This window comes from Rhipicephalus sanguineus, chromosome 5 (assembly GCF_013339695.2).
Source record: "Rhipicephalus sanguineus isolate Rsan-2018 chromosome 5, BIME_Rsan_1.4, whole genome shotgun sequence".
Taxonomy (NCBI): domain Eukaryota; kingdom Metazoa; phylum Arthropoda; class Arachnida; order Ixodida; family Ixodidae; genus Rhipicephalus; species Rhipicephalus sanguineus.
Genome location: NC_051180.1, coordinates 111,021,875 through 111,038,176, shown reverse-complemented (window position 1 = coordinate 111,038,176; position 16,302 = coordinate 111,021,875). Strand labels below are relative to the sequence as shown.

General features: G+C 44.4%; 1 protein-coding gene across 1 annotated transcript in view; it reads right to left on the bottom strand.

Annotated features, from left to right (window-relative positions):
• The window catches only part of LOC125758625 (voltage-dependent P/Q-type calcium channel subunit alpha-1A-like), a 39,793-nt gene extending 30,440 nt beyond the window's left edge, over nt 1–9,353 (bottom strand). The window contains exons 1-2 of the mRNA XM_049416016.1: nt 7,925–9,353; nt 5,011–5,520 (exon numbers count right to left, since the gene is read on the bottom strand). Of these exons, the coding sequence (XP_049271973.1) occupies nt 5,011–5,520; nt 7,925–8,214 (800 nt within the window). The 5' untranslated portion in view covers nt 8,215–9,353. The remainder of the gene's footprint in view (nt 1–5,010; nt 5,521–7,924) is intronic.
• Nucleotides 9,354–16,302: the final 6,949 nt, after the last annotated feature.

Below are 16,302 nucleotides of genomic sequence, written 5' to 3'. Positions count from 1 at the left end.
ATCTCAGCCGCGAAATATATCATACAGTGTCGCGTCGTCAACGAAGTATAACCTGCTATGGAAGTAGGAGCTAAATCTAAGTTCACGGACGCGGATCCTACTTTTATTCTACGTTTGTCTTGAGTAAGTCACCCCACGTCTCATCGCGTCTGTTGTGTGCGTTGTGCTTCTGACGATATCGCCAAATATTACAGAGCTTGGAGCAGCCATCGGCGTCGCGCTTTCACGCAGACGGCGCTCTCTCAATACCAGCTGTCAGAGGTAGCAAACGATACGCCTGGCGCCGGTTCCCCGCAACGACCATCAGCATCGATCTCAATTCGTCGGTGTCATTTCTGAGCCAAGCACCGATGTTTCATCGAGATGAACATGTATTGGTCGTTAAATGATTCGCTTGCTTGCTTTTAAGAATGTTGTCACGATGATTAAACATAAATGAAGACTTCCCTGACCAAACAGAACGCAGAGGTTCATAGAACATCATAAATCGTAGCTCAAGCTGAGAGAAGCCTGTTTTTTACTCTCTAAAAGTGCTTTCTTGATTCTGATTCCAAAATATATTTTTACAAAACTTATAAAACGGTCACGCTGGCGCATTACTGATGGGGACAACACAACGATATTTAGGATACATGGAGTAGGATGTGACAAATATAACTAAATATTTGATAGTCATCACGCAGGGAATGACGAGCTGAACAACCAAATAACTTAACCAAGACCAAGGTCTAACTCAGTAATTACATAATTACACCGCGCACGTATGCTGTCCGCTATATGTTAACATGCTGGACGTATTTATACAAAGAAGCCGAACTAGATATGTGTGGATTGAGTAAGACTGCGCTTACTCACATGTAACCAAAAAGTAGATTTTCTTGCTTTAACACTTTATGATAGGCTGATAGACTTTATGATTTTGAGGCCTTAACTATAAACTTTCTGAACGGTATAATATATATATATATATATATATATATATATATATATATATATATATATATATATATATATATATATATATATATATATATATATATATATATATAGCATCTGTCCACCAATCGTCTTCACCTGCATATAATCATCCCCCCTGTGATCGTCTTCGTCCGAAGAATTGGTCAGGTGGCTCTGCTGAATAAACGGCGTCGAGCCCATTACATTTCTGCTGTCTTGCAAAGTGACGGAGGTGCTGGGTATATATGCGTGTGTATATAATTAAGTAATCATAATGATAATAATTATAAATATATAATTAAGTAATTATAATACAATTAAGTTATCAATAGCTCTGAACAGGTGGTGGATACGCACGAAAGTGCAGCTGGAAAATTAATGCTTAGGAGCATTATGCATACAAAAGATTACCCTTTTTTGACATTAATAAACTGTTGTTGCAGGATATATATATATATATATATATATATATATATATATATATATATATATATATATATATATATATATATATATATATATATATATATATATATATATATATATATATATATGTATATATATATATAAACAATGAAGTGCTCACAAAGGACCCGGAAGTAAAAGTTCCAAAAAAATCAAGCACGTAGGAAAAATTGTTCAGTAAAGGACTGACGTTTCGGCCGCGGGACCGGCCTTCGTCGGAGTGATGCGAACATGCGACGGTACCGCAATATAAAATGCGCAGTAACGTATCATAGCGCTGTTAATGGCTGACAAGCGGTTGTTAAAAGCACGTGGGGAAACAGTGCGCGTGATAGGACAAGAAAAAACGAGAATACACGCGTGCGCACTTGCGCAAGACGAAACGAATAAAAGAGTAAAAAATGATGAAGCCACATAACGCGTGTGTCACCGGCACAAATGTTTGTGCCGGTGACACACGCGTTATGTGGCTTCATAACATATATATATATATATATATATATATATATATATATATATATATGTGTGTGTGTGTGTGTGTGTGTGTGTGTGTGTGTGTGTGTGTGTGTGTGTGTGTGTGTGTGTGTGTGTGTGTGTGTGTGTAAAATAAGGTCGACTGTATTGCAAGCAGCTTGACAGAGCCCACCTGCCCGCTCGTTAGTATGCTTAGTTTTACTACATCATTTACTGTATCGAACACTTCGCAATGCGTTACAGTGTAGCCGACAGTAGCGCCAATGTGCGATTTTATTCAAGAACACTTTTATTTCTTCATGAAGATATTATTCGCGTAAAACAGGGGATCCCTCGTGTCACCTCCTCCGCCCCCAGTACACACGCTAATCCAAAACACGTAGTGTGCGACTTCAAGAACACTTCAGCTTTCAAGCGCAGTTCTAAAATACTTCATGAACAAATATTTCACTCACTCACCTTTAGAGGCAAAAAAATTTTGCCATTATTGTCTTTCATATACCATAGTAGGTAAAAATTTCCTGCGGCAGTTTTTTTTTTCTTTGTGATTTGCTTTGTCAACGTAGGCTTTCGGTGACTGAGTGTAGCTTGCATTTACAAGTATAAGATAAATGCGCTTTCCCACTACCACGTTTTCCGCGCCTCCTGTATTTTTCTTTAATATGAGTTGTTCCCACCACCATGTACAGAACACCGGCCGTTATATTCGAATGCTAAATAGATTTCTTTGGTTCAAGTAGTATACTCCTTGTACGGACCACTGCTCTCATATTTGGTAATTTAAAATATATCAGCAAAAACATGCTTTCGTAGAGTAAAAACTACGATTTTTTAAGATCTCAAACTCATAAGAGTATTCTGTAAAACAATACGCAACAGTGCTTCTAAATTAAACAAATTGTCGCCACACGAAAATCAGTCTTTCTCGATTCTATGAGGAGTTCTTCTAAAAGTGAAGAAACACACGACAAAGAAACTCCTGCATAACTTGATTATATTCTCCGCGATTTTCACTTTGCTGAATACATTTGTCACCCTCGTTTCTTTCGTATATACCGCAATAAAAATCGTACGCGTTTAATCCGCTTGGGCGATACAATTTTGTTCCTTTCTATATTGCATTACTCAGCTGGGCTGCAGTGATCGATTACACGTCTGCGAAGACAGCGCACACCACGAGGCGGGGAGTTCAGGTCTGCACTTTCGCGGTGCTGTCTTATAGTAGAAAGTCATTAATCATAAAATTTACCGCCTTTCCGCAACTCCATTGTTGCCTTGCTTCTTAAGAATGTGCGGCAACAGTTTTCAAGGTCGAATTTATGGCGGCTTGGCCAGCTACAGAAAACCTCGACTCCTCGAGCTTCCTTTAGTGCATTACAACCACGAACGGACTGGAGAGACGCGTTGGCATTACGCCAGAGCTTCTCTCCAGTCCGGCCGTGGTACAACGTACACCCGGCAGCAAAAGCTTAAGGAATGTAGACTCCACTGAAAATAGGAATTTCTGCTTTATTAATGCATGACCCTTGTATCAAGAAGGTAAATGTATCCGTCACGAGTACTGCTACAGCTTTAAACATTTAATTGGAAGCTATGTTCCTAAACGCAGTGAGAATATAGCGTTCTCTAAAATTTCACGTTCCATGAACTTATGATTGAGGGTGATCATAAAGATGTTCACATTAAATCCAGTTTAGTCATTCGCTGAGTTATACAGTGTGCGAGTCCTAGCAGTGTAGTTAACACCTCAATGATCAGGACTACGAACAATCCTATTTCCAGAGGGGACGTTTGAAGAGGCCTCCACCTTATTCTGGCATATTTTCGGGCTGGAAGATTTGACAGAATTCCTTTCAGGCATTGCTTACAAAGCGTCAAATAATAATTTTGGTTGTGGTTACTTATAGTATTCGAGCTCGCTAACGTGTTGGCACACGTAGTATACGTTGCCGCACAGGAATACTCAACAGGGGTCGAACGAATACTCACACAGTGCCAGTCTTATTGCGATTATATTTGCGCTGAAGTTCACGCACGATGTGAAATAACAAGGCGGTCTCGGCTATGGGTCAAAATAGTCATCAATTATCCAAATATGCACGTTATGACAGCGGCTGTCGCTCTGATATGTGTGTTTAGTGCAGGCATGTGGACATGGACAAACTCATTTTCTGGGATGACAACGCACAACTTCTCCATTCTTACTGACCAATGGGAAGCATCGATCTTTTACTGAAGGTAAAGCCCCGGAAGGCCTGATCTCTCGGGTACTCGGCGGGCAAAGTAATTTAAATATTTTGTAGACAACCAATATGGCTGCAATTCGTGTGAAATAAATAATAGCGAATGCCCAAGACGCGTAGTTGCTGGTGCTCTTATAGCTTCCTTCTGCATTTACAGCCTGAGTAGTTGACAGGTACGCGCAAAATGCTTCCGTAACCGCTAGTCTCTACTGCATTTACAGCTTGAGTAGTTGACAGATACGCGCAAAATGCTTCCGTAACCGCTAGTCTGTACTGCCATTTACAGCTTGAGTAGTTGACAGATACGCGCAAAATGCTTCCGTAACCGCTAGTCTCTACTGCCATTTACAGCTTCAGTAGATGACAGATATCCGCTAAATACTTTCGTAAGCGCACTACACTATCTTAGCAACTTGCTGTCGTTATACCGAAACCTAACTGACGGCGAGCTTTCATTCGTTAAATTAGGCTGTTGGTTAAAATTGTGTAGTACTGCCGGAGCGCGCTTAACTGGGCTGGTTGGTACATGATTAAGACGGGCACAAACAGCACTGGACATGGGACGCAGAAAGAACTACAGACGAGTGCGCTGAACTAACAACCATTGTACAATATTTTAACCGATGATGCTTGAAACATGTTAGACAAATGCACACCTCGCTTTTTTGTCCACAAAACCAGCTGAACGTTCTTCGTTGATTTCATTTGAGAAGCAACGTCGGCTAATCGCGGTCCATCAATAAAACTCATGGCCCTTCGAACTTTTGCGCTTTCATCTCTTAGTGAGGTGCACAAATGTAGAAGGTAGTTAAGCACCGTCGTACAGGTATGAATCGTTGTAATGTTCCACATCAATGCTAAGGGTAAGTACCGAGATGCACTGCTTAGTAAAAGAAAGGTCCGGTGGAGGCCGAACTCACCTATGCTGTCGATGGCCGGCGAGATGGTGAGGGTGACGGCGATGAGCACCACACTCATGAGCAGGATGAAACACGCCACTGAACTGATCACGAATATGATAATCCGGCGCTTGGGCGAGTCGAGTTCGTCGTCGGGCTTGCGTTGCTGGCCGGTCTCTTCGTCGGTGACAAGGAGTGACGGCGCCTTGGAGGCCCTTCGGCTACCGGCATCCACGTCGGGTGGAAGCAGTGAACTGCCTTTCCGGCGGCTCGCTTCCGGTCCGGCTATCGAGGACTCCCGCCTGCGCGGGTGGTGCGAGGAGCGGTGGTGCTGGTGGTGGTGGCAGTGGTAGTGCCTGTCCTCCGAACACCGCCGCTCGTCGTCTCCGGTGCTTCGCGACGAGCGCCGACTGCTGTGTCCGATGCCACCGGTGTCGTCTGTCGCGCGTGACGAACGTCGACTTTCGTCGCACTTGGAGGACCTGTGATAATGAGGAGGAAGTCAGCGCACTTATTTTTGGGCACGTAGGGAAAGAGAAATGCACGAAAGCCGATCGTTGTCGTAACAAGCGATATAAAAATACGTGAAAGTTTCTATTCAATGAATATATCCTTTAAATTACCAGGCTTACTTTGTCAAGCGGAAGACTGAAGACTCATAGCAGTCATTTCGTAGGTGCCTTTCAAATACAAATGAAAGAATAAAAATAAAATTAAGGCAGGTTCGCACTAAGGGCGCCAAGCCTGAAGGAAGTGCGGAGCTGGGCAGCCTTCTTTGTCTCTCTTCGGTTTTGTCTTTCTCTCCTCCTCTCTTTCTTTCTTTTTCTTGTTTTTTTTTGTTTGTTTTTCTGTATCTTTTTCTCTCTTCATTTCTATTCATTTCTTCCTCTCTCTTTATCTATTTCTTTCTTTTTCTTGCTCTTTCAATTCTTCTTATTTTTTCCTTTTCTTTCTCTCTTTCTATTTCTCGCTTGCATCCTCTTTCTTTTTATTTTTATACGTGGTTTTTCCTGCGTTACGCCAAGCGACGATAGCATACGACAGCCAGGGCCCCTAAAGCGCTCCGCACTCATCATCATCAGGGCGCTCGAAGAACAAGAGGGAACAAGACTTCTCCTTGACTCGAGCGCGCTCAATATGCTACAGATGGCTAAGCTATTCGTGGTTCTGCCTGCGCTATGCCAAGCTACGACAGCATACGATGACAGCATGCGGCAGCATACGACAGGCCGGGCCCATAAAGTGGTCCGCACTTAAAAGTATCTAAAACACAAGACGTGTCTAGAACGTAAACGTACACCAACAACAACCACAATTCTTCGCACTTAAAATTGCTTGTGTACAATATACACAGGCGTACTGTTGATGCATAGCACCTGTTCGCATGCCTTTTAAGTTCACCAAGACTGTATATTAGGGAGATTTCTGTGTTAAATTACTGCATAGTCCGTGCCGGAGCGGTATTTCTACACAAAACGGTATCCGAGACGACTCCAGATACGGCTATTTATAACTTGTATTTAATATTCAAAGGCGCTGAAGAGACAACAAATGTTGGTAGCTTGCCTACAGCCGCCAAGGCGCACAAGTTAAGTAATGTTTGTGAAGCCTTGACAAACGTGCGTACAATTCGTCAATTGCAAAGGAAACGTTCATCGTGGTTTCGTAGATTGTGCGCCTAGCTACTAAAATTTGCAGCGTTTGCACACATTATTGCCTAATATTGCGGAAGAAAGCGAACGTCCAGGGAATGCAAGCTACTTGAAATTTTTCTGCAGAAAAATTTCTCACAGATCTCCGTTACATAATTTACTCGGTGCCGGTAACTATGCGCCTAAGAATAAGCTCAAAGATGGTAATCTCACAGCATCGAGTGCTGAGGTTATCTGCTAACATCTCTGCTACGAAAATCCGCAAATAATCATCGCAAGCGCTCAACTTATAGTACAATTTCACAAAGACACGCATTGACTAGACGTATATAGAACAAAAAATTTACCGGCTGATTGAGGTAAGGTCACCATATATCACTGACTCTTGCAGCCTTACCTGTACAGTTCGTGTAAGTATTTGGAGTTAAGAAAGAGAATCGATCAAGGTTCATGTTTCTTGTTAGATACAAGCACATTTGCTGGCATCATAAGAATTTGTACTTTAATACATAAACGAAGCGCACACAGTCTCTCGTAAGAATGGTTCTTTGTCACCACTTTGTTAATGATTTCGCTGCGAAGATGCCTTACGAGACCTCAGTACATCCTGAAGAACTACGTATAGTATAATATAGTAGTAGTAGTAGTAGTAGTAGTAGCAGTAGTAGTAGTAGTAGTAGTAGTAGTAGTAGTAGTAGTAGTAGTAGTAGTAGTAGTAGTAGTAGTAGTAGTAGTAGTAGTAGTAGTAGTTTCTTTCAGGGTGTGGCTGATTAGCGGGTGGGTGATCGGCTTCATGTTGTAGCGTGCGCGCGTGCGCGGGATGAGGTGTATAAATATACGTGGATGCGTCAATAAATTGGTTGCGAGTCCGGCGATGGTGTGTGTGATTGAATGTGCCTTCTTCTTCGTCCTTGTTTTTGAGTTTCGCTGGTTTCCTCGCACCTAAACATGAACCAACCGGCCCAGCTTTTCAAGCTTCTGAAGAACAGGAGTGTGAAAAACAGTTTGCCCGAGAGGATTGTGCTCCTATTAAAAAAAACGAAGAAGTAAAAATGCCAAGAGCACACAATTTGACTTTATACTCACTGCAACAGATAAGCATTCACAAGCGATTTCGTCATTCATGTTCAGCGAGCCGAACTAACACAACCGTATTAGAAATGTGATGCTCCGCTTTTATTTACCGCGAATCGTTCGTACGAATGGAGTGAGGTCACACGCAGCACCGACAAACCTGCGGCTCCCGTCGTCTGCCCGGGACGAGCGACGGCTGTGCGGGCAGCTCTCGCTGTCCCGAGACGATCGGCGACTCTGGCTGCTGGCGCTAGAGCGACGCGAAGACGAAGGCGTTACGCTCATTGACTCGGCTCCACTGGACACCGTCAGGGCGTGAGGGGCCATGGGGCTACGACTTCCGCGTCGACGTCGGTCCGCCGAACTGCGCACGTCGGGGCAGGAACGCTTGCGGTCGCGATGCCGCCGATGGTGGTGGTGGTTGTTGTGCGCACTTCGGCCGTCTTGCATCGAGTGTCTGCGGTGTTCGCCTGGACTCGGCAGGTTGAGGAACTGATTGGGCGTCGCACACAGGGAATCGGCCGGCGAGTTGCCTCTGGAGAAGGGCAAGTCTGGAACCCTGAGTACGACGCCGGACTCGACATCGGGATCGATGTTGATTACTGGGGCCTGGTGGTTGTTGGTGTTACCACTGACTGTTTACTTGGACGTCTCGGAAGTTTTCTCGATCACCGTAGGTTTCGTGAACTGCACTGTTCTCCCCGCACGCCATTGTCACGTTTGCTTCTGTTTCAGCACTCATGGTTCGGAATCGACGTCACGTACCCGCGGCTTAGTTAGTGCGCTTTTTCTGTATCAATCAGTCAACACTACCTTTTCTAATTGCAGCTGTGTATCCGTACTTTAGATTACTAGCTCATAGCGCATGTTTTCTTTAGGATTACATCGTCGAGCATTCGGGTGTTTGTTATTGCTTGTTTTGTTACTTAGCAGCAAGAATCTACTCGCATAATAAATGACTGATAACTGAGACTCGTTACAGCAAACGCTCAAGATAAAGATCAATTCTTTACTGCGTTTGTAGTTTCTTTCGTTTCTCTTAACATATCTGGCAACAAGAGCCATGGCGTAAGATATGCGTAAACCATTTTGAACGCTGCAATTTTTATTCCGCTAAACATTTGAAAGTGTCATAACTGCTGTTAAGCACTGCTGCAGATTGCTTACTGGTTGTTTATCTGTTGTTTGCACAACCTTTTACTCTCGTCTTGCGATAATGTGCAAAATATAGAGCCGAATATACAGTCCAATACGGATTTCTGGTCAAGGCACCTCATAGAGTTATTCAGCAAATCAGCTCTTTGGCAAAGCGTTCAATTTGGTGGAGCGAATGTTCATTACAGAAAGGTGTCGTCGTATCCCCAAACGGGCCGTTTGGCGTCGCATGCATAAAAAAACGCTCACAAGTTGTCGAACACCAAGAGCGCAAGATGAAGCCGGCACGGAGAGATTGACACTGTTTTAGATCACAACACACAGACGCACGCAGAGGCACATAAGTCACTGTTATCCAATCGCGAAGAGCAAGAGCGGAGAACTTCGGGTATCCCGCGTGAACGCGGCGCGCAAATCGAAAAGCACCCGCTGGCAGGTCCTCTCGCTATCGCATCGACATCGAGCTTCAGTCTTCTCCGGACCGCGTGCGACGAGTGAGCGTTCTCAGATGGAGAGAGACCGCCCTCGCCGCGGCGACGTCGAGACGGCAGGCGAGGACGCCTGCAGTTCTTGTAGAGTTGCGGCGACGCTCGCGCCAGCAGCGGTACTCACTCGAAGCGCGCTGGCGAGAGCGCGAAATTTGAACGTAGTGCAGCTTCGATCCTTTGCCCATCGACGACTATATCCGGTATCGCGTTGTTTCTGCGTTAATTTAGAGCTGATTGGCTTCATTTGCTTCAAGTCACCTTTAATTAAAGACGTTCGATGCTTCAGTACCATACTCGAGAATGTTCGCAAGTGGAACTGTTTAAGGTTGAAGTATAGGCTGCGAGCGTGTTTTTTACAGCGAAAGCTGTTATGAGATCATTTCACCGGCCGTTTTTGGCGCCGTAGTTGTCCACCGCCGCCGCCGCCGCCGCCGGTGTCCGTAACCACTATCGCTCGAAATAAGAAAAAAAAAACGAAATCAGAAAAAAATTCCAGCATGGAATGTGGTTCGAACTTGGGCCCTCTGCGTGGGAGCCCTGTATTCAACCTCTGAGCCATGCCGGTGCTTGAAACTGCTTTGCAAAAAGGTCCTATACAGGCTTCATGTTGGGAAGGAACCACATTAACATATGCAATATAGCGTGGTAGAAGAGTAAAATAAACAACAAGCGTCGCACAACGCGAATTCTGTAATCAGGTGTCACACAATCCGATTTGCGCAACGAGAAGGTTGTTGAATGCTTCCAACCCATTACAAAGGGCTCCGCCATAATTCTTCATCGTCATCAGGCACAGCATCAACAAAGTGCGCATAATGCCTTATATGCGTTTAGCAGGTACCACGGCTCTCCGTAGAATGACGAAAAATGGCATAATGCCTGCTTTCCTACTTCTCAAAAATTACAATGATTTATAGCATAGTGGGTTCCTCGCAAGTGCACTTGTATTAGTTGCCAAGGAAGCCCATAAGCACATGATCCATTTCCTCGTGGTCTCAGTAAAGTTCTTGCCCCCCCCCCCCCCACCTCTCTCTCCCACGTCAACGTATGTTATACAGCATGGCGGGAGACCTTATAGGTGTTTAGCAGGTACCACGGTTCTGCGCAGAATGACGAAAAATTGCGTAGTGGCTGCTTGCTTACTTCACAAAATTATGATTTATCGCATAGTGGGTTCCCCGCAAGTGCACCTCTATTGGTTGCCAAGGAAACGCATAAGGCTCCGATGATCCATTTCCTCAGGGTCTCAGTAAAGTTAATTCCCCTCTCTCTATCTCTATCTCACGTTAGCGTATCTTATAAAGCGTGGTCGGAGAGTGAAATAACGACCGGGCGTCACACCCCTACTGAAAAAACCTATATCGTTTCATACAGGATCCGTATGGTTTTATACAGGACTTACAGGACTAAATATAAGAATTGTATAGGACCGTGTGGGGGTATATAGGATCCAAACAGGATCCAAATGGGACCTAAACAGGACCCATATGGCGGTATATAGGACGCAAGTAGGGCCTACAGAGGACCCATATGGCGGTATATCGGACTCAAATAGGACCTCCAGAGGACCCATATGGCGGTTATAGGATACAAATAGGGCCTCCCAGGACCTATATGGCGGCATATAGGATCAACACAGGAGTTGTTTTCTTTCATCCGCTCTCATTCAAACCTCTCACAATCTCTTCCTGATCAATAGTTCGCCTTTTTATCTTTATAAGTGGCAGGACAGCACTTAATTCTCAATGTTATCTTTAAAATTCTCTTTCATCTCAATCTAGCTCTCGAACCAGCTGGCTTTTTTTTTATCTTGACAAGTGGCAGTGCAGCACATAATCAACCGCTTTCATCTACACCTCTTACAACATCTGTTTGCACGCGCACCCCTTACAAAAATGCACTTTGCGTGTCAATTGACCCCGAACCGAGGCCTTTTTGACTCAATAGCTGGTCAATTAAACGGCAGCTTCTAATGAGTGCCCTCAATAAACATTGAATTGACATTAGGTTTGAAATATTCAGTTGACTCTCACTCATTTTATTTTTAAATGACATACATTAAGAAAGTTTTAATTGACCCACAGTCACTACACATTTAATTGACCTAGTATTGAGCGCTCTCAATGAGGGATGTTGACACCTACATTAGCTTCTGGGGTAGAATTCACAAAACTTATTGTGTGTGTGTGTGTGTGCGTGTGTGTGTGTGTGTGTGTGTGTGTGTGTGTGTGTGTGTGTGTGTGTGTGTGTGTGTGTGTGTGTGTGTGTGTGTGTGTGTGTGTGTGTGTGTGTGTGTGTGTGTGTGTGTGTGTGTGTGTGTGTGTGTGTGTGTGTGTGTGTGTGTGTGTGTGTGTGTGTGTGTGTGTGTGTGTGTGTGTGTGTGTGTGTGTGTGTGTGTGTGTGTGTGTGCGCGCGCGCGCGCGCGCGCGCGTTTGTGTCATATGGCCAGCACCACTATTGGCTGCAGTTTTCTCTTACGCATATTTTTCCATTTTCTGTAAGACACGTTCGTTAATAAAGGTCCTGAATTGGGCATAAACCAAACTTGAGGATACAGTTACAGCACTCAGTGGAGCAGCATAGTATTACATAAAACTGCATGCAAGCATATGCTTTCAGGCACTGACTGTGCGGCGCACGTGTTTCTGAACTGTGTAGACGGATCGTGTCGCGGTCAAGTGCGACACGTGCATTTGCTTCAATGGTGCGCTAAAATGCTGCCTTCCAAAATTAGCAAAAATACCCTTGATTCAATGTTTATAGGAATGTGTATTCAATTCTTTGATATGCACTGTCTTTATTATTATTATTTTATTACTATTTATTCATGAGAAGTACGATAAAAATGGGGATAAAACACGTCGTGATAGCCGGCTTACGCGAAAGTATGCAACCACGTAACTATTGTGGTTTACATTATTAAACCGTCCTCTTCTAGCTATTTTATTTTTTTATGACAAGATTTTCTCTCTTTTTTTTGTATTTCTTACAGGCAGGCCTTGCCCTGGTTATTCGGAAACAGGCGCTACGCCAACTAAATGATGGCATTCGTCCGTATTAGAGTTTTCGTAAAAATAAATATAGATGTTAACAGATCTGTGTTTTCCATTTTGACTTGAACACTTTAGAGAACACCGAAAGTCCGCTTCAGCTTACACAATGAAGAAATCACAGCATCTGCATCACTGTGCATGTGCGTGTATGGTGCCATTCATGTGAATAGTGTGCCTGTGTACTAATTTGCGACTTCTCTCCCAGTTTTTACCTTGTTCGTTTTTACCATACATGTGAACTTATGAGTGCTTAAAATTCCTTCACATTCCTGCTCATTATTCCACAGATGCCTTCGACAAGTATGTGGCCGAGAAGCCCAACGAAGTGCCGGGAGATGAACGTTTCAAAAAGATGAACCGTTTTATTGCGGAGATGCTTAAAGATTTAAATAAATAATCAGTTACCAAATATTCTTGCCTGATCGTTTTTCTTCAAGTATATATGTAAGTGCAACAGTGAATTCTTACATTCTTATAAGTAGACTGCTGCGAGATATCATTACAGCTTGAATTGCTGTATATATTTGCTTTTATTACACGCTTCATAAACTGGCATGTCTTTATCAATATGTTCCTTTGCTGCACGTCATTTGTGACCCAAATCGCTGATTCAGCCCATATTACCCATATCACCTGTAACACCCATATAATCAGCCTACCTGTATCACCTATACGACCTATATCACCTATACAACCTATATCACCTATAAACGGGTATCACCTATAAACCTCTATCACCTATAAACCTGTATCACCTATAAAGCCGTATCCCCTATACGACCTGTATCCAATAACATCATATGTATGGGTCCTGTATATATAGGAATTTTCAGTAGGGACAATGCGAATTACGTAACTGGTGGGTCATTTAAAACTTCCAACCGATTACAAAAGGCTCAGTCATAATTCTTCATCGTCATCAGCCGTCGCAAGAAGAAACTGCACATAATGCCTTACAGATGGTACCTCGCTTCTCCGCAGAATCACGAGTAATGTCGTGGTGGGTGCTTCCCAACTTCACAAAAATTATGATTTGTGGCGTAGTGGGTACGTTGCTAGTGTAGTTATATTAGTATCCAATAGAAAGTTTATAACGGGCTTTAGAAATAGCACTCTTCGAGCTTTCGCTGTGACTGTGTTGCGCTTTCCGCGCAGGCCTGGCGTTTTTTCTTGCTTCGGTGATGTTTAGCAGTTTCATAGAGTAGCTGATTAAAGCGAATTGCGGTACTTTAATGTCGCTCTGCTGGACGGCCTAGAATATTGCAAGCTTTCCATTCTGGGCTTTTCTTCTTGGTGGTTTGAAAATTTTGCCGTCTTTGAGGCGGGTTCATCGAAATTCAACTTCATGACATCGCCAGAACCATCGAGCATGGTCAGTTGGTCTCCATTCACAAACACCATACGGGTTCACGCAACTGTGAACAGCCTAATCGGATCACGCAGCCGAGCTACTTCGCCTTATAGTTTGCGGCTTAAGCATAACCATGACTACAGTTGAACCACAGCACTGATCACATCACTCTTCGCGAACAACCTAATGCCTAACAAAGAAACGAGCCGTTTCATCCATTGCCATTTCGTTTTTTTTTTTCGAGAGAAGGCCCCCGTAATGGTCCCTATGCGTCTTTTTGTTTGACTTTGACTTCGGTGAGTGGTCTGCCACTTTTGTGTCAATCTTAGCAGTTACACGCAGACATGAGACAACGCTCGATATCTTTCTACGACTTGGTACTTTTTGGCTAACACTTGGCTTAGTTTTATCATAGGTAATCAGAACTGTCTACGTGCTATCTATAGACCGATTACAGGATGGTTGCAAATCGTGCAGACAGGTAACTGTAGAGCTCGGCAGTAAAAAGAGGCCCCGCAACATTTTTCTATGTAAACATCAAATGACCTCATTAGCGAAGTTTATTGATGCGAAAGCTTTAGATGCTTCATCAAACGCGAAAATTGACCGTCGGCGGCGTCAACAAGAGTGATGCAAAAGATCATCATCGCGTGATGCCGTCACCATATGCCGTCGTCATGACGTCACAGATCGCCAAAATTTGTGACATCATCATGATGTCACCATATGGCATCGCCCCTTGGTCAAAGGTGGGCCGATCGCGGAGGCAGAAAAAACCTGGTGAGGTGCTGAAAGCACCTCACCTGGCTTTTGAAAGCACCTCACCTCATACGGGCTGTGGTGCGCAAGAATCAGCTATGGGGAGGCCGAGGAAGGTTCGCATTGCCGAGGAAGAAGCCGCATACAGAGAATCACGCCGTGCACAGGCTCTTCTACGAAACGGAGGAGGATGAGCGCATGCGCAGCCGCCAGTGAGGGCACGATGTTCGGAGAACACCAGCTGCTTGCTCTGTCACCTTCTTCATTTTTAGTGGACCGGCGGTGAGAAATGGAATTTGCCCAACTTCTGTGGCACATGCCCGTTCATGATGATGATAGTTTTTTCGTACACACACTACACACTAACGTTTTTTACGGTCGGCTTAAACAGGTTTGCTGTTAAAAGCGGGAAGTAGTAACTGCTGCCAGCTTCGACGACAATTAGGACCCTGATTGTCCTGGCGTCGCGTCAGTAGTAGTTGTGCGACCAGCGTTCGCACCAACAGGCCAACATGCTTGAACGCAGCTCTTACTGCGTTCAGGCAAGCCTAAGGCGATGCTTTGAATGCCATTCTGCGCTGTAGCTGAGCCGGTGCATACCGAAGCGTTAAGGTGCATAACAGCAACGCTTCCAGCCATAGATTTGATTTCCTTATTGAAAGGTCTCACTCAAGCGGTGTGTCGGCATGGTGCTGCTTGACACCGCGAGAAGCCACTGCGGAACGTACTCTTCACATGCTTGTGGACGTCCTCACTTTGATGCGCAGGAACGAATAGCCAGGCCGCAGCTGTTGCGTTCTCGTTCCACAAGAATTCAGGTGCCAAGATTATGGGCGGCTCGCGTCCGTATGTAGACAAAAGTATGTAGCCAAAATTTGTAGGCAAGAGATGCAGACAGCCCAGCTGGCGGAGCGCGCCCAGGCGCTCACGGGGCGGCGTTTTCTTCGTTGCTCTGGGATGGCGCTGCTGTAGCGTGATGTGCAGCACTCCGATTTACCGGAGAAGACCAGACACTGAGAAGGCGCAGCGCGTTCACGCCGAATACAAAAGCTAAAAAAGCAGAGGGAGGTCGACACCAGCGACACGTATACAGACAGTGAAAGTGGGACCATTCAAAAGCGGAGAATGCATCCAGCGATCATAGGTCCGAGGAACAATGCCGCATACGTAGTCGCCCACGCGAAACGAACGAGCGGACATGCGTCTACAGCTGAAGCGCGAATACAGCTTCGCAGGTAACCCATCCCCATATGATTGTTGCGGCCCCACGAAATTTTTCAATCATTCATTCATTATTATGGCTATCAGTGATATTTTGGTGGAACCTGTCCCTTACTTGTTGAGGAATTTGTAGAAGACATTTAAACGGCACCGTCCCACACATTTCATTAAATTTCGGTTGTTTCGTTAAAAGATTAAGTGGAAACTTAATGTTTGCAGTGCTTTTTATTATGTGGTTTAATGGTAAAGCTATCGAGATATGCTGCAAAAATATGCAATATAACCAGATTGAGCACCGAGGCTTTCCAGGATTACTTGAGCTGTCTGTCTCTTTATACAATTGGCTCCATCAGCAGTCCAACGTCGCCGTAGAGCTGAGGCTATGCTGAGCCATCCACAGTGTGTGATTAGTAGTTTTGCTGGGGAGGTTTGTTCGATATTTCAAAGAAAGAGCTCACCGCTCTCCGATAATAGATACGTAGTACTCAAAGTCATCGACCATTTCTTTTAA